This window comes from Neomonachus schauinslandi, chromosome 9 (genome assembly GCF_002201575.2).
Source record: "Neomonachus schauinslandi chromosome 9, ASM220157v2, whole genome shotgun sequence".
NCBI lineage: Eukaryota > Metazoa > Chordata > Mammalia > Carnivora > Phocidae > Neomonachus > Neomonachus schauinslandi.
The window spans coordinates 11,109,905-11,129,112 of record NC_058411.1 but is presented as its reverse complement, the minus strand read 5'-3'; the positions used below and the strand labels follow the sequence as shown (position 1 = coordinate 11,129,112).

Below are 19,208 nucleotides of genomic sequence, written 5' to 3'. Positions count from 1 at the left end.
TATGACGAAAGCGGAAGTGAGCAGGCACACCCACCCACTCGCCATGGTAACAAGTCATCCTGTTACTGATTTGGCAGAAGCCACGTTCATTTAAAAAAAATAAAAACACTTAAGAATATATCTAATAAAAGTGTAAGACTTGTACACTGAAAATTCGAAAATGTTGCAGAGGTAAATTAAAGAAGATTCAAATGAATGAGAGACACCTCATATTCGTGGATCAGAAGACTTAATACTATTAAAATTAAAAAAATATGTATCGTGCTCGCTTCGGCAGCACATATACTAAAATTGGAACGATACAGAGAAGATTAGCATGGCCCCTGCGCAAGGATGACACACAAATTCGTGAAGCGTTCCATATTTAAAAAAAAAAAAAATGTATCAGCAGGCTTTTTTGCAGAAGTGGACAAGATGATCCTAAACATACAGGAAACTGCAAAAATCCCAGAATAGCCAAAGGCAGTTTGAAAAAGTTGAAGGACTTTCACTTCCTTTCATATATTGAATGCATTATATACTGTATTCCTAAAATAAAGGAAGCTAGAGAAAAGAAAACATTATTAAGAAAATTGTAAGGAAAATATATTTACAGTGTTGTACTCTATTTACTGAAAAAGATCCGCGTATAAATGGACCTGCACAATTCAAACCCATGTTGTTCAAGGGTCACCTGTACATTGGGGAAAGAACAATCTTTTCAACAAATGGTGCTGGGACCATTTGGAAATCCACATAAAAAGATGAACTTGGGTCTTCATTTCACACCATTTACAAAAATTAAACTAAAATGCATCACAGACTTAAATGTAAGGGCTAATACAATAAGACTCTGGAAGGTAACTGAGAAAATCTTCAGGACCTTGAGTTATAACTACCAAAGATGTTGAAGATATGACACCAAAAGCATGGTTTATAAAAGAAAAATATTAATACACTGGACATCAGCAAAATTAAAAACCTGAATGCTTCAAAAGACACCATTAAGAAAATGAAAAGACAAGTAACAGAGTAAGAGAAAACATTTGCAAAACATGTACTGAGAGAATCTGTATCTAGAATGTGCAGAGAACTATAGTACCCCAATATGTCGATCAACCCAATCAAAAAGATTTTGAACAACATTTCACCTAAGGTACACAAATGGCTAAAAAGCACATACGATGCTCAATATCATTAATTATTAGGGAGATGTCAATTAAAACCATAAGACACCAATTCACAGCTAGACAGACAATAACAAGTGTTGGCAAGGACGTGAGAACCAGGAACCTCCTCCACTCACTGCTTGTGCGAATGTAAAATGGTGCAGCCATTTTGGGAAGCAGTTTAACAGCTTCTTAAAAGTCTAAACATAAAGTTACCATGAGACCCAGCAATTCTATTCTTTCTGCCCAAGAGAAACAACATTTATCCGAACGAAGATTTACAGAAAAATGTTCTTAGCAACATTATTCATAATAGGCAAAAAATGTAAACAACCCAAATGTCCATCAATTGGTAAATGGACAGATGAAATGTGGTCCATACATACTATTTAATATTCCTTGCCAATAAAAAGGAACATAGTACTGACACGCTACAACACCGATAAACTTCAAAAACATTGTATTAACAGAAACAGAAGACTACATGCCAAATGGCTCCATTTATGTGAAATGTTCAGAAATGGCAAATTAGAGATGGAAGGTATATTTTTAGTGGTTGCCTGGCGCTGGGGGTGGGGGGCTGCAAAGGGGCTGGAAGGATCTAACTGGGTAGACGGAAGTGTTCTAAAACTGATTTATGGCGCTCTTTGCACAACTTGGTAAATTTACTAAGAAATCATTGAGTTGTACGCTTGAAATGGGTGAATTATATAAGCCATGTAAAATATGCTTCGGTAAGGCTATATATTTTAGAAAGAGCAGGTTCAGCACGTCCTGTGTTGGCGCTCTCCTCCACTATCTGGACTCCTCACCACCTTGACAGGCACATGCTTTTATCTCCATGTTGAAAATGGGGACAAACTCGGGAAGGGCTCAGAGATTCCGACACAGGTCTCCTGACCCCGACCACGCCTTGTGCCCTCTTCCACAAGCAGCACTCTCAAAGTCAGGTCATGGTTCTCCCCTGGGTCCGTGGAGGTACTTGAGGTAGCCTCTAACTCTGTGACCTCAAAGGGGTTCTTTGTTAGACTCAATTCTATTCACTGGCACTCAAAACAAGTAAGAGTAGGGTTAAACCAAGTCAAATATTTCAGAAACAGTGTTAAAGGCCCCTTGAATTACTTCTCTTGAACACATCTGGCCGATACGTATTTCCTCGTTACAAGGGAAAAGCCGAGAGGCAGCAGGGGAAGAGGGTGTTGAGCAAGACTACAAAGAAGGCAAAGCCCTCTGGACGAGGGAACAGACGCTGCTGTGAGTCAGCTTGTTTCACAGCCGGCGCTAGGTGCTTGGACGGGCGTGCGGAAGCATCCCGTCATCCCCTGATGTCAGCCACTGTCCGACCCTGTCTTCTCCTGCTGCCTTCACCTCAGGCCCACTGTCAGCTAAATGAGGACAACCGCCTGGGACCCAAGCTTAAATTCAATCACCACACTCTGGTCATGGTCACCAAAAAAGGGCCCACTTTCCAGCCAGGTAAGGATCTGAGAAGGGGGCCTCACGGTCTGCTCACAGAGAGATACACACGTATTATCACTTCCTGGCGCGTGCTGAGCACTGTGAGGCGAGGCAGGGGTTCTCTGTAGAGCTGCCTCCCTGAGCCCACCACCAACTCAAATGTTCCACGGGAGAATCAAAGGTTTAAAGTGAGATGGGGCGGGGGAGAGAGACACAGAACGCAGTGGTTGCATGGGGCTGGGAGGGGAGCAGGGACTGACTGCAAACAGGCACTAGGGAACTTTCTAGAATGATGGAGGTATCCTAAAACTGGACTGTGGCAATGCTTGCAGAACAGCATAAATTTACTCAAACTCACAGAGTTTGACACAGTTATCACAGGTGAATTGTAGGACATGTGAATGTATGCCTCCATAAAGCTGTTTTTAAAAAGTGCTGACTGCACACACTTTTTAAAAATCTATAAAATGAAAGGTGGTCTTCCAGAAATGTGATGACTCTGCCACTTGGCTCTCCATCACATCTGTTCCTCCCAATTCTAACAAGTGCGGGTTTCTAGGCTTCTCCCTCTCCACCTCAACTGAAACCCACTTATCCTCCTCCGGGCCCCCAGGACGGTATTCTTAAAGCTTCCAGAATGAGGTGGCGGCCCCCTTTCTCTCCAGACCGGGCGGGGGGCGGGGCATCAGCATCCTGCGGCTCCCACCCCTGCCAACACACGGCAAACAACCTTCTCCTTGGGAACCCTACTGCTAGCCACTGCCTCAAACCCTCCCGACCCCCAGCCTCCCGGTGACCCCTGGCTCACATGTGCCACTCCTCCCCATTCCTGTCACCCCCAAAGACCCCGTGTGACAGTGAACTTCACCAGCCATCTACTTCAGCAGCCGCCCCTGCTGCTCCACCTTAGCTCTTCCTTCTCCACATGCTCAGACCTCTGTCCTGAAAGTAACCCTCCTCCAACCCCAGTTCCTCCTCTGGCAGCCTGGGGACAAGCCTGTCCCCAGATGCTGCTTGCACTTTGGGACCTCTCCCTCTTTCCTCTGCCCTGGCCACTGCAGGAAGCTGCCCTCCCAAGGCCTTGCCCCGCACCACCTCCCCCCAACCCCAGGACACTGGATGCAAAGCGTCCACCAGCCGAGCCTCAGACCAACCCCCATCGCGGTCATCCATTAATCCCAGCCAAAGATGGAAAACAGAGAAACCCAATCTGATCAAGACAAAACATGATCTAAATAACTATCCTAGGGCGCCTGGGTGGCTCAGCAAATTAAGCGTCTGACTCTTGCTTTCCACTCAGGTCATGATCTCAGGGTCCTGGGATCAAGCCCCGTGGCAGGCTCCACGCTCAGCTGGGAGTTAGCTTTAGATTCTCTCTCCTCGCCCTCTGCCCCTCCCCCTACTCATGCACACGGGCAGGCACACGTGCACGCTCACTCTCTGTCTCAAATAAATCAATCTTTTTTTTTTTTTTTAAAGATTTTATTTATTTGACAGAGAGAGACAGCGAGAGCAGGAACACAAGCAGGGGGAGTGGGAGAGGGAAAAGCAGGCTTCCCGCCGAGCAGGGAGCCCGATGTGGGACTCGATCCCGGGACCCCAGGATCAAGACCTGAGCTGAAGGCAGACGCTTAACGACTGAGCCACCCAGGCGCCCTCAAATACATAAATCTTAAAAATAAATAAACAAATAACCATCATCAAGCATAGAACAAAGCACTCAGCAGCAATTTAAATCGTGCCTGGTGGGGACACCTGGGTGGCTCAGTCGGTTAAACGCCTGCCTTCAGCTCGGGCTGTGACCCCAGGGTCCTGGGATCGAGTCCTGCATCAGGCTCCCTGCTCAGCGGGGAGCCTGCTTCTCCCTCTGCCTGCCGCTCCCCGTTTGTGCCGTCTCTCTCTCTCTCACAAATAAACAGAATGTTAAAACAACAACAAACAACAAATTGAAAAGCCCAAACATTAAAAAAAAATAAAAATAAATTAAAAAAAAATTAATTGTGCCCGGTGTACCTGTCCTCCCTGAACAAAAGAAATTTGTGATAATGAGTGATGTTAATCCAAGGAAAAGGTAAACCTCCATAAAAACCTAAGTTAAGGTTCTACGAGCAAAGTTCTTTCCAATGCTCTTTTAATGATTAGCCTCCAAAGTGAAGAAAGGAAAGGTTGGCAGCAGCTAAGAACAGAAGCAGTCAGCAGTGCCATGGGCCAAGGCCAGCGATGACTCAGCACACACAGTTCCTCCGCGAGGAGGCTGGGATGAGTATTTCACTCTTATTCCAGGATGATTATTTCACTCTAGGGGCCACTTCTTTTGCCTTGCTTCCCTTCAATTGATTTTGATATTATTTCACCCGGGGAAACTAGCAACACTTCAAAAAAAAAGGTTTTCTGGGAGCAAAGGGTAACTGGAGTCCTATACTTAATAATGTTTAATCAATAAATAATATTTTTTTAAAGTCGGTTGTGTACAAACCAACGCAGCTGCTGACTCAGCCTGTTCACTCTCGGTGACCTGTATTTAATACCTTATCTTCTGAACTCGTGGTTAGAGAGGGAGGAGAAAATCTAGAGATGATCAGCTATGTACTCAGCTTGCTCCTCTGTAAACGGGTCAGGTCTGTGGGTAAGTATTACACAGTAAAGGGACCGTTTTGCCACGACAACAACTTTTCAATTAAGCCAAATTTCTTGTTCAGCTAACGAACATGAAATAGGTCATTCAACAATCATCCCATTTTAGAGCTGGTAGTGAGTTCTTCTAAACCAACCCCCTACTTAACAGGTGTGGAAACCACCAGCCAGGAGGGAAACACGCCAGGCGGTGCTGTCACACGGACTCCAGGCCTGCGCTGTCCCATACGGTGGCCTCTGGCTACACGTGGCAACTGCACACTCCAAGTGTGGCCAGTCCAAACTGAATGCATCGTGAATGCAAATGCATACCCGATCTTGATTTGGGGTTTTTTTTAAAGATTTTATTTATTTATTTGACAGAAAGAGAGCACAAGCAGGGGGAGTGGCAGGGAGAGGGAGAAGCACGCTCCCCGCTGAGCAGGGAGCCCAATGCGGGACTCGATCCCAGGACCCCGGGAGGACCCCGGGATCATGACCTGAGCCGAAGGCAGTCGCTTAACCAACTGAGCCACCCAGGCACCCCCGATCTTGATGATTTAGTGAAAACAAAAACATAAAGGATCTCATCATTAACTCTGTATTGATTACCGTGAAATGATGATAGCTTGCCTACACTGGGATAAACAAGATACAGCAAAGTTAATTTCATCTGATACTTTTTACTTAATAAAAAAGTGTGGCTAGGGGGCGCCTGGGCAGCTCAGTGGGTTAAGGGTAAGACTCTTGATTTCGGCTCAGGTCATGATCTCAGGGTTGTGGGATTGAGCCCTGCATTGGGCTCCACACTTAGTAGGGAGTCTGCTTGGGATTCTCTCTCTCCCTTTCCCTCTGCCCCTCCCCACTGTGTGCTCTCTCTCTCTCTCTCTAAATAATAAATAAATCCTTAAAAAAAAAGAAACAAAGATGCCTCATGTGATGCTAGTACCAGAGCCCTGGGCCTCAGTCCTGTCTGCACGCAGCCTGCGGTGCGGCCAGGGCCAGTCTCCTCCTGTATTTACGGCTCAGTTTCCTTACCTGTAGAATGAGGGCGTTAGACCAGTGGGTCTCAACTGGGGACATCTGGCAAAGGCTGGAGACATTTTTGGTTGTTACAGTGGGCAGGTGATGCTCCAGATATCTAGTGCGTGGAGGTCAGGGATGCTGCCAAACATCTTACTATGCACAGGGCGGCCCCCATAACAAAGAATTACCTGGGCCCAAATGCCGATAGCGCCAAGGCTGAGGAACCCTGTGTGAGACTGAGGTGACTCCATAGGGCCATTCTGAGGAACTGCCAGACTGTTTTTCAAAGTGGCTGTGCCATTTCATGATCTCCGCATTTCTCCACATCCCTGCCCCTCGCATACTTTTGCCAGCCTTCAGGAGTGTGAATGGCTTTTTACAAAGTCTGTTCTACGGACAATGCCCTGGATTGTTTACAGAATACCAGGGTCATAAAGAAAAACATTAGCCATTGTCTTACCTGGTGCCTATAATTGTACCAGCCGTTGGAACCTGCGACAATCACCACCCAGTGCCTGCCCCCATCCTCGGGATCACCCACAGGAACAGCACCGACCCCCGGGACCACGCTGAGCAACACGGCTACTTGCCAAATCATTCCAAGCCTCAGAGTCCAGCGGCAGAAATCTGGGAAGAAAAAAGCAGAGTTGAGCAAAAAAGGAATGACAGAAACAGAATACTGTTGACCCCTAAGATTATATCACAGCCCACGGGTCAAAAAGATAAGGCCATTTAGTTATCAGATGGAACAGCCTAAGGATAAAAATGATGACAGAGCACAAGTTTATCTTTGGCTCTGCAGCCCCTTTCCCTAGGGGGGAGAAGAATCTACCCAGCTCTCTCTCACTACAGGTTGAAGTTAAGGGTATAAAGCAAAGAATACTGGCAACACTCTTTGGGCAACCTTAAAAGGTGTTTTGTTTTGTTTTGTTTAAAGATTTTATTTATTTATTCATGAGAGAGAGAGAGAGGCAGAGGCAGAGGGAGAAGCAGGCTCCCCGCGGAGCAGGGAGCCTGATGCGGGACTCGATCCCAGGACCCTGGGATCGTGACCTGAGCTGAAGGCAGACGCTTAACCGACTGAGCCACCCAGGCGTCCCATCCTTAAAAGGTTTTAACAAGTTTTTGTCACAACTTGGAATACAGCAGATAAAACTCACCAACAAAATTCACCGTATTGGAAAAACGTCTACCACACTGTATGAAATGTTTGCAAGAAAAGAATATACATGTAACGTGTGCATACAAAATGTGGAAGGCAGACATAAAAATTTAACAGTAGTTATTGGTTGGTGGTAGGTGGAATTCAGGATGATTTTCTTCCTATTTCTTTTTACCACCATTAACAGATATTACTTACACAATAAAGTGTATAAAAATTCTATGTGTGTCCAATATAAATACCGAGGGGCGATTCCATGGTTGTAAGCGAGTTATCTGGATAAGCTCTAGGCAAACAGTGGCAGCCCAAGTTAATGTCTTTGTACGTTTGTAACCCACTTACACGTAGTTAACACAGCAGGCAGAGCACAAGTTTTATTCCTTGTTTTACAGGAACGGGAGGTTAAAGCAAGAGAAGCTAACTTGTCCGATATCCACAGTTAGCCAGCTCTGGTCAGAGACCCATGTCTTCTGAATTCTCAGCTCGGTCTCTCTGCTGCATGGTCCTACACTGAGACTTCATTCCTAATGAAGCACATGCCCAACTGTATACTCTGCTGCCCAAACGTCCCAAGTTTTAAAGCACAAAGGCAGTCCTCAGGCCGCGTCCTGGCCTCCTTGCATCGCTCACATCAGACCCTGCCCCGCATCCTGAATACGTTATTCTAAAAAAAACAGCCTTCCTGTGACAGATGCTAGGCCTGTCACATTAAGAGGAAAAACAGTCTCTGAGATGTAGGGACTCAGCAGAACAAAGTCCACGAGGCTGACCTCAGACTCTTCTGTCATTTGTCAAACAGTGCTCACTCACTCACTGGCTTATTCATTCACACAGCCAGCCAGAGGCTCCTGCCGGCAAACACGCTGGATGCTCTGAACGAAGTAGGGACAGGACGAAGCCTCTGTCCTCAGCGGGCACGCAGCCAGCTAAGGGATGAACCTCCTGTAAGCTTAAGAAACCATCCTTAGCATCCTGTGCCTAACACTGCTCCAACTCAAAATGGACTGAGCAGTGGGTTTCCCCCCAAAGGTGAGGGAACAGGAAGCCCTGAATCTGATAAAAGTTTAAAAACCTAAAAGCGCCTTAGGCCAGTGCTTCTCCAAACCGACTGTGACCTCCATCCTCTGGGGATGCAATTCTGATCCAGTAGGCCTGGGCTGGGCCTGAGACTCTGCATTTCCAACAGGCTACAGGCGATGCCCAGCACTCAACTTTGATGTAGCAGGGCTCTCCATTAACCTTGGCGGGCTCTTGTTCACCTCTGGTCCAAAGCCCCACGAGCCAACACTACTCCTTACCTGCCTCCGATACCCCCTTTAGGAACGCAACTCTTTTTTTTTTTTTTTTAATTTTTATTTTAAGTAGGCTCCACGCCCAATGTGGGGCTTGAACTCACGACCCTGAGATCAAGAGTCACATGCTCCACTGACTGAGCCAGACAGGTGCCCCACCCAGGAACTCATTTCTTACTGTATAATATATACCCACATTTCTTTGGCGTCACTGCAAGACTGCCCATGGATGAAGGGGTAACTACAACAAGGTACCCTAGGTTTGTTCTTAAGCTTACTCTGAAATGGCCATGCTTTTTGTTTGTTGTGTTTTGTTTTTTAGTACAGTACAGGACAGATGAGGTCAGGGAACAGACGAAGGCAGTGGACTGCCCAGGCCACCCCGGTGCCAGAACCAGCTGGCCTTAATTAACGTGTTAACGTGCACCTGAGGACGCTCTCCCAAGTCCTCCTGATGTGACCGGGGCTCACCGTAGGGCTGGGAGGTAACAGCAGGGGCGACAGTGACTACAGAGGTGATCCCACCAGCAGCTCTTTGATTCTGAGCTCACCCGGCGGCCTCCTGACGGCACTTGAACCTCCCTGGGAAGCCTTCCCCTGGGGCAGCAGTTGGCACACTTTTTCTCTAAAGGGCTGGACGGTAAATATTTTACCCTGCAGATCACACCATCTCCCTTACGACTGTTCGGCTCTGCCGCTGTACTGTGAAAGCAGCCAGAGACCACAGGTAAACCAGTGGGTAGGGCCAGGACAGGTGGTCTCTTTGGCCCGCCCTAGGGCTCGAGAATATGCCTTCAGCCCACGTGACCAGTAAAGCCTGGCTGGTTCTTATCTTCCATCAGCAATCATTATACGGGCTCCCTGGTTTACATACCAGTCTCTGAGTTTGGTTCATGTGACTGAATCATGAAGAGGCTCATTACTGGGGAGGCCCTGCCATGTGACTTTCCCCCTTCCTACTTAGGGACAAAAAGAATACATAAAACACCAGAATCACAAAGCTGGCCTGACCGTGAACCACGGAAAGGACACCACCAGCCTAACTGCCTAAATGGGCAAACACCACAGCAGGTACTGAAAAAGCACCGCCAGGTTATTTTTACAAATTCAAATTCATCTGTCATTCTTCTACTAATATGCTAGCATGCTACCCCTCAGTGAGGAAAAGTGCCTATTAAAACATAAATGATACTTTCACAGTTAACGTCTGGCAATGGTTCCTGTCTATCACCTTTTTTTTTTCTTACAGAGTACGGTTCCTTGAACAGAATGGCAAGTAAAAAGCCTCACAGTATGACACTGATTGCAAAATGTCACTTAAAAAACACATATGTTAAGGGGTGCCTGGGGGGCTCAGTTAAGCATCCAACTCCTGATCTCAGTTCAGGTCTTGATCTCCTGAGTTCGAGCCCCGTGTTGGGCTCCACGCTGGGTGTGAAGCCCACTCAAAATAAATGAAATTTAAAAAACACATATGTTAATACCATTTGGGGAAACATATTGGGGCCTGGGGTGAAGCTGAGATGTGAAAGTAATACAATCTTTCCACTGCCCTCAGCAAGAACATGTCTCAAAGCAAGCAGCCTCACCCAGCCATTTCCTGATCAGCAATATTCTTGGCAAAGTCAAAGCCTCAAAACAAAATCACAATCTTGCAACATAACATACCTGTGATTCTTGTTCTATCAAAGAGAAAAGTTCAGGAAGACAAAGTAAGTGATTCCTGCTGAGCTAGCTCTTCGGGATGGCTATTTCTGCAGTCTCCCCACCCACCCATCCAACATCCAACAAACACAGCCTGAGCACCCACTAGGTGCTCACAGGCACCCAACAGGGAACCAAATGACAGAACCCTTCACTGAGCTGACATTCCAGCGGGAAGAGACACACCATTTAAATCCACACATTGTCAGAGGGGATGAGTGTTAAGGAAAAATATACGGCAGGAGGAGGAGTCCAGTAGGAGTGGGAGGCATCATTTTTCAAAATGGAAAGACTTGAAGGAGGCGAGGAAGCCCACCCATCTCTAACAGCAAAATGCTGGAAGCAATATACATGGTCATCCACAGAGGGCTGTCTAGCTAAATCAGTTATGGTACACCCTTATGATGGGACACTGTGGAGCCTTTAAGAAGAGCAAGGTGGATCTCGATGTGCCGAGAGTAGAAAGATCTCCAAGGGGACTGTAAAGGATGTATGCCGAGTCTGCTAACCATTTGTGGGGAGAAAATGACAGACAGGTGTGACCCTAACCAGGGGAGAAAAGGTGTCCCCCACAGCAACGCGTGTTGATATGCTGCACGGGTTTCTGTAATAAGCCATGCAATGTACGCTTCACACAATCCTCACAGAAGCCAGTGAGCCAGCCTCATCGCTCTGTTCACAGAGCTGAGAAAAGAGAGTCTGGGCAGAGAGAAATGTGCTGGTAACTGCTGGGGCTGACACACAGAAATGCTCCAGAGACTGCTTTTTCTACTACACCCCCTCGCCTGTCACAAAAAGAGTTGTTCATGTGAAGGTCTGCGAGACCAGGTAACCAAAAGTGGGCACACAACACGCCCCACTCAGGGCCCAAACCCTTCCTCCAGCAGGTCACCCCCCACCCCCCAACCAGGCTCTTTGCCACCCTACTATTTTAAGGCACTTGTGTGCAATGTGTATAAAGAGCTCTCCTCTTAGAAGAGCCCTTCAAAGGAAAACCTGAACCACACAAGTCAAGATCAACGGCCAACCCTTTACGAATGAATTTTGCCAGCCTCCAATGACAAGTCCTCTGCTGTTCCCATTGGTCCTGCATCCCTCTCAGGCTACAGGGCTACACAAAGTCAGTAATTCCATTAAAGGACTCCACTTGACTTAAAGAAGTATGCTAGCAAGTGAGGTTCAATTCATTTGAGAGGTTTGGGACAGAATGCCTATTCTAGATAAACTGTCACCAGCAATACAAGTAATGAGGCCCCAATCACAGGACTATCAAAGTCAAGTTCAAACCAAGGTCTGACACCAAAGCCTATATCTTAACTACCATCAGGTGTGAACTCTCACTGCCAGTCCTGATTTGCTACTGGTTCTGGGTTGGGAACAGGGATCCATCAAAGCCGAGCAAAGCAGCTAGCTAGACAATGACATCTGAAGAGAGCCTTCCAAACCTGAAGGTCTTTGATCCTGCTCTTTACTCTCCAGGGGCTTACAATAAGATCAACATAAGTGGACCCTGACTGACCACATGCAATAGAGACAAGGAGAGATGATAAGGACCCCTCCTTGACCGAACTGAGTCAAGCTCCTCTGAGCCCCCATCTCAAGTAGGTCTTGGCCTGCTAAGTTCAGTTTACCAAGAATCCCATGAGAATGGCCCACCTTTGATATCTAATCAAGGTCCCTTGTAATTTTCCATCCACTGACCCTCTCAGCCTGCCCATAAATCCCAACTATCCTTGCTGTATTCGGAGCTGAACTCAGATCTACACTGAAGTATCTGTCCCTAATATAATGGCTGGAATAAAACCTGTCTTGCTGTTTTTAACAAGGGTCTAGTGCAATTTCTCTAACACAGGACACACAGCTAAGTCAGGGGAGACCCTTCCCTCTCTGGGCCTTAATTGTCTGTGCAATGGGATGGTAGAACTGAATTATTAAGGGCAGATTCAGTTCTCAAACCTTTTAACTTCCTGTTTTACGAGTGAGATTAAAACAAAATCCAGGGGCGCCTGGGTGGCTCAGTCAGTTAAGCCTTTGCCTTCGGCTCAAGTCATGATTCCAGGGTCCTGGGATCGAGTCCCGCATCCAGTTCCCTGCTCAGCGGGGAATCTGCTTCTCTCTCTACCCCCCGCCCATGCGCACTCTCTTTCTCACAAAAATAAATTTTAAAAAATTAAAAAAAAAAAAAAGGAAAAACAAAATAAATAAAACAAAATCCAACTAGCTCTTATCTCAAATGAAAACTATTTTATTAAGGTTAATCAATATTTTTCCTACAGGGAAAATTTCTGATTCAGTGGCAAACTGGATTCTAGATTATAGCATGTCCTTTAAGATTACCTAATTCTGACTCTATGCAATTTTTTTCTTTACATCTCTGTAAACTGGGTAACAGCAATGCAAACAATTCTTATCTAAAGACATACAAATGAATTCTGTAAAGCGGAGGCTGGGTTGATTTCCGGTTGTAGAAAGAAGCCAGTTTTGCCTGCCATTTGCCCATTCATTTCATTATTTCTGACCCTGGAGTCTCCTTTGATCTGGCTGCAACCATCACACTACATTTCCTCATTATAAGTTAAATGTAATCTTTAGTACTTGCTCACTTTTATACCTGTATCGAGTGATGGCTTTACCTTTTTTAAAAATTATCTTTTGGGCGCCTGGGTGGCTCAGTCAGTTAAGCACTGACTCTTAGTTTCGACTCAAGTCATGATCTCATGGGTCATGGGATTAAGCCCCGGGGTTGGGCTCCACACTCAGCGGGGAGTCTGCTTGAAGAGTCTCTCCTCTGCCCCTCCCCCTCACTCTTTCTCAAATAAATAAATCTTTTTACAATTATCTTTTAACATTACAAAAAGTATAAGTAACTAAATCATTTTTCCAAATAGACGCAATCGATAAACACTTTTAAAATCTCCTAATGGTTACAAGAATTTTGGAATCTAGCAAAGTAAAATTTGCCCAGTGGTAAACAGTTTTTCCACATTTTTATTTTCAGTTATCTGACACTTGAATCCCTTTTACCACAATTACTATTTTTGAAACCTGGTTTCAATGTAGTTTGTAATATTTTCCCACAATGACTGAATGACTTTTCTAGCTAGATGTGAATTCTTAAGCTAAATTTTGTTATAAGTTATATTCAAGAAATTGAAAGGTAATCAAATTATAGAAATGTACTAAGTACAATGTAAAACACCTGTTACCTATCATCGAGCCCATGAACTGTTAATATTTTGCAAATCTGAGAACTCTCTCCCCATAAAACAAATACAATATTAGATGAAATTCCTTCCCACGCCCCGTCCCATTCTCCCCACCACCAGAAAATAACCATGATCATAAGTTAACATTTCTTTTTCTTTCTTTCTTTCTTTTTTCTTTTTGGTGCAAAAAGGTGATTTTATTAAAGCATGGGGACAGGACCCATGGGCAGAAAGAGCTGCATAAGTTAGCATTTCTCTTCATTCACTTTACTGTACTTTTAAAACATATATGTCCACTTTATAAACATTTCCTTCTAAGGGACATTTAGGCGGTTTCAAAAATTTATCATTATAAATAACGTTGCAGTAAACATCCTAATACTCCTTTTCTCGCAAACAAATGTCTCTGTTTCTCTAGGCTACTTTCTAGAAGTGGAACCACTTGATCTTAAGATATACACACTCATTGTTTTAAAAGATTTTATTTGACAGACAGAGAGCACAGGCAGGGGGAGCGGCAGGCAGAGGGAGAGGGAGAAGCAGGCTCCCCACCGAGCAGGGAGCCCAATGCGGGGCTCGATCCCAGGACCCTGGGATCATGACCTGAGCCGAAGGCAGACGCTTAACGACTGAGCCACCCAGGCGCCCTATACATACCCATTTTGCTAGGAGCTATATAGTTCTATGATACACTTCTACCAGTAGTGAATCTTTTCCTCAAATACCTATCATCTCTTAATAGTATGGAACTTACAATTCATAACCTGATGGATATAAAGTGATCTAATTATGGGTTCAATTTGCATTTCCTGGATTACAAGAGAATTTGAGTCTTCTCATATGCTTACCCATTCAGATTTCAACACCTCAATACATGTGACAATTACCCCCATCATAATCTGGGATTTGAATTATGGTCTACAAAGCAACTTCTGCAGTTAAAAAAAAAAAAAAGTGCTGGGCAGTTCCTCAAAAGATAGTCATAGGTCAGAAAAACAGTACTCACTTCAATATACTTTTACTGAACAATACTAGGTATGGTGTATATTACCTCCCTAACAGTTCAAAATGTTTTCTCCTCTCTTCTCCTTTCCCACCGCAACATCTTTCAAATCCTTTAAAAGGCTCAGCAATTCTCCTGGGAATTACTGCAGGTGCTCCCTACTGGGACCTCTCTCCAATACTTTTCCACACTACACAACTACCTAAGATACACATCTACTAAATTCAGCTTTCCGGGGACATCTGGGTGGCTCAGTCGTTAAGCGTCTGCCTTCTGCTCAGGTCCTAATCTCAGGGTCCTGGGACTGAGCCCCGAGTCGGGCTCCCTGCTCAGTGGGGAGACTGCTTCTCCCTCTGCACCCTCCACCCCTGCTCATGCTCTCTCTCTCTCTCAAATAAATAAATAAAAATATTTTTAAAAAAATAAATGCAGCTTCCCAAGCTTTCAGGACAAAATCTAAATCTCCCGCAGCAGCACAGAAGGCCCTGCAAGATGCACCACTCTATTCTTATGAAAGAGAGCTCATGAAATTCACCACCCACATGAAATCCCTTGTTCCAACCAGGCTCCAAGACCGTGGTCCAAAATCGTGGCTCTTTCCATGCCTTCACCATGCTGTTTTCCAGGTGAAACATTCTTCTCCATCACACTAGCTCCTCCCATCCCTCAAACTCCATTCAGGCGCTTCTCTGCAAAGTTCTACCTCTTCCCACAAATAAGGATTAGATGCTTCCAACAGGGTTAGATGCTGCCCCTGCGCAAACCTGTAACTGGAATGATTCTCTAGACTGTCTCTCCCCTTTACAAAAAACCCCAGCTCAGTAAGTAAGGCTCAATGAACATTTGTTAACGAATGGAACCCTACAGTAAAAAAGCTGAGCTCCTCCACTCTCTACGTACCACAGGGCAAGTCTCAAACTCTGGGCATTTATTTTCACCTATAAAACGAAGCCCATGATACAAAGTTCCTTCTTCCAGGCCCCAGATTCTACAATTCTTGGCATGGAATAACCCATGTACATATAACCTCCCCTCTAATAGTTAAGGGGCAGGGGGCCTAATCAAACTTTCACTTTCACGCTTTAAGTGAATCACCCTGTGAGTCCCACCAGCTCAAGCCTCTGAGAACTAGAGCATCCCTAACTTCTCAGAAGGGATCTTTTTACACGTTTGGGTACTTCTGCTGTTGTAGTTACCTGCTTTTCCCCTTGGCTACGGAGAACTGAGTGGAAATGGGTGCAATCCTACACATTACAAGCACCTAGAGCCTGAACTGCTCCTAGGTTGTGAAGGTCGGAACCAAGCGCCAGACCCTGCCCGGCACGCCCTGGCGGTGGGACCTTAGCCAATACCCTCTCCCCGCGCCCGTCTCCCCCTGCGCGCGGAGGAAGCGCCTGGGCTTCCAGCCCGAGCTCGCGCCAACAGAAGAGAGCCCCCAGCAGCCCACGACCACCCCTCGGGAGGGCGGGCTGAGAGGTCGCAGCATTTCCCTTGGAATTCACCGTTTCCCGAAATGCTCTTTCGCAGGGTGAGAAGCGGATTACTCAGGGCCGCGGGAGCTGAAAACCCCGCCGGTGAGGCCCAGAGCCGCGGCACGCAGGCAGCCCTGGCCCGGATCCCCGGTTGGGACTCGCGGTTACCTGTGGCGGAAGACCGCGGCGGCGGCGCGAGGCGGCAGGACCGTGGGAACTCGTCGCGACGCGCAGCCTCAAACGCACCTCCTCGTGATGTCCGCCCTGCAGTGATTGCGGAGCCTCCCCTGGCTCCAGGCCTTAATGGCCTAGGGCGCTGCGTTGATTGGTGGAACTTCGGGGCTGGCATCTGCAAAAGCCAATGGGAGAACGAGCAAGGCGGGGCCGGCGAGCCAGAGGGCCTACAAGTCCCAGCATGCAAGAGCCAGGGCTTCTGGGCCCACAGCCCGCGGACCCTGGGAGAAGGGCAATAAAATGCGGGTGAGGGGGCCCGGGGTACGTGGGGCTTGCCTGGAAACGCAGCAATTCCAGAATTGTCCACCGAAGGATCAAAATCAGCGCGCGGGGCACTTTAACCCACTGGTTTCCGAACTTGTAGCACTTTGGAATCATCTAGGGAAACTTCAAAAATCCTGATGTCCCTGTGTCGCCCCAGACGTCGGTGAGTTCCTTGGTCTGCACGTGTTCTGGGTCTTGGAATCTTTAAGGATCCCCCGGTGATCGAATGTGCAGGTCCATTTAATCCTCGAGACAACCTTATGAGAAATACGCACTCTTATTGTGGTCCCTGCTTTACAGTTAGGACGACTGAGGGAGATTCAGCCGTGGAAAGTAAATTAATCTTCGGAAGACCGCATTAGCTCTGAAGTGGAGGGGCCAGAACCCACACCCAGGCAGTCTATCTAGTTCAGAATCCTGTCCTCTTCATCCCTATGCAATGCTATTTTTCAAATGTTTGGTATTATTATCTCACAGGGAAATGGGGAAACTTTATACGTATCTGTGCCGTGGGGTACAGCACAGTAAATTGAACTGAGTGCAATTGATGTGAGAGAATTAAGTGCAGTCCTACCCAAGCACATCAAGTGTAAGATGTAAGGGCTGCATTCACCCGTTGTCTCACTTGATCTTCTTTTATAATCTTTCTTTTTTTTTTTTTTTTTTTAACAGTAAGTCAAGCGAGAGCATACTGCCCTGAGCCTGCTCCCTATTTTTGTAAATAACGTCTGTGAGAACACAGCCATGCCCACGGGTTTTGGTATTATCTCTCGCTGTTTTTACCAACAAGGCAGAGTTGAGTAGTTATACAAGAGACAAGATTTTGGCCCACAAAATCGAAAATATTTACTGTCTGACCATTTACAGAAAAAAGTTGCCAACCCTGAGTTAAGTTCTCCACACTCTTAGCTGGGAAGTGACCATAGTCTTATTCAGACCCACCTCTGTCCAAGTCCATAGCGAAGTCTCATGACCAGTATACTTTCACAGTCTTCCTCAGTGGGGAGTGGTAGGAGTTCATTCAACCATTTATTCAAGAACACATTTAGTGGATGTCCCTTATGTGCCAAGTGCAGCTGATTATTGAGAGAAATTGGATTCTTTTTTTAAGAGAGAGAAGAGAGAGCCAGCGTGCGGGGGCGGGGGGAGGCAGTGTTGGAGGGGCAGAGGGCAAGGGAGAGAGAGAATCTCAAGCAGGCTCCACGCTCAGTGCAGAGCCCCAAATGGGGCTTAGTCTCCCAACCCTGAGATCATGACCTGAGCTGAAATCAAGAGTCGGACACTTAACCGACAGAGCCACCCAGGTGTCCCGAGAGAAATGGGATTCTGTTCTTCCCCTTGGGAATTCACTGTCTAATAAGAGAGGAACAGGGTGTCCTTAACCACTCCCTCAATTCACCCAGAATAAATGGTGGCCTTTGGTTGGGTTTTCACAGGTGAAATGGAACAGAAGTGGTGGCCTGATGCCAGGCATGTTTAGGCAAATGAGGTCCAGGGATAGCCCCCTCAGACTCCCTCAGCAGCACGGTGAGCTGAGAGCTGAGAGTATGGGACAAGAGAAGGCGGCTGAAAATTGAGGACCGGTGGGTGGCTGGGAGTTGGCAGGGAGTTCCCGTGGTAATGGTCAGGAGAGCCTCAGAAGAGACTCCTGTGAAGTCCCAGACCCCTGCCCCTTCTCCTTAGTTCAGAAGAGACTGCACTTGTAGGCCAGCCACAAGGAGGAGGCTGAGATGAGAGGGGCTTGGAGGGAGAAGTGGGTGCACATGGTGGGCTCTGCCATCAAGCTACCTGGATTCCGATCCCAGCTCCAGCATGTACAAGCTGTGGGACCTGAGCAAGTTACTTAATTTCTCAGTGCCTGTGTTTCCTCAACTGTAAAATAGAACAGCACCTACTTCTCTCGGTAAATTGAATGAAACACACTGCTTAGCATCTAGTAAGTGCCCCATGAATAGTAGCTACCTGCAGGGCTAAGAGCATGATGAGAAAAGGAAGATAGGAATCTCTGACCTTGGGCACTGCTGTGCTCTGAGACTACACACAGAATGGAATGGCGGCATGGTGTGGGAAGGGCAGCACCAGTGGGGGGGGCCAGGAGCCAAGGCACCAGAAAAAACCCCAGGGCGGCAGGAGGGTGGCTGGCTCCCTGTAAACATATAGGCATGAGGACAGCCCCCCCCTCAAATGTCCCCAGTGAAATTCTCACCAGGAAAGTCACAGTGTGGGGCTCAGAGGTTAGTGAGGCTCAAGCCAGATACAAATCTGTGATACCACAAGACTGTGGCAGATAACCCAGCCACCAGAGATAAGAGCCCTCAGGAGCCATTTCAGATTCCGTCTTTTTCTATCGAATGGCGAGAGACTGAGAGGTTCAGATCATAAAGCAATAAGCGCTGGAGAGAGTAGGAAAAGAAATTAAGTTTAGAGCAGGTTTCTGCACCTCAGGATGACTGACATTTGGAGGCCGGGTAGTTTTTTGTTGCGTGAGGGAGGTTGGGGGGCTGTCCTGCACCTCGTAGGACATCTAGTGGCATCAGCGTCCCCGGGGGGCTACCCACCTGATGCCAGGAGCTCCCTTCCCTCAAGTTGTGACAATCAAAAATGTCCCCAGACATTGCCAAAAGCC

General features: G+C 46.7%; 1 protein-coding gene and 1 non-coding gene across 2 annotated transcripts in view; one reads left to right on the top strand and one right to left on the bottom strand.

Moving 5' to 3' along the window:
- The window catches only part of LGMN (legumain), a 34,231-nt gene extending 17,887 nt beyond the window's left edge, over positions 1-16,344 (bottom strand). Inside the window, exons 1-2 of the mRNA XM_021679647.1 lie at positions 16,253-16,344; positions 6,706-6,872 (exon numbers count right to left, since the gene is read on the bottom strand). Coding sequence (XP_021535322.1) covers positions 6,706-6,843 — 138 coding nt within the window. The 5' untranslated portion in view covers positions 6,844-6,872; positions 16,253-16,344. The remainder of the gene's footprint in view (positions 1-6,705; positions 6,873-16,252) is intronic.
- On the top strand, positions 262-368 carry LOC123325748. The gene has a single exon (XR_006540606.1). It is a non-coding gene; the product is annotated as a U6 spliceosomal RNA (small nuclear RNA).
- Positions 16,345-19,208: the final 2,864 nt, after the last annotated feature.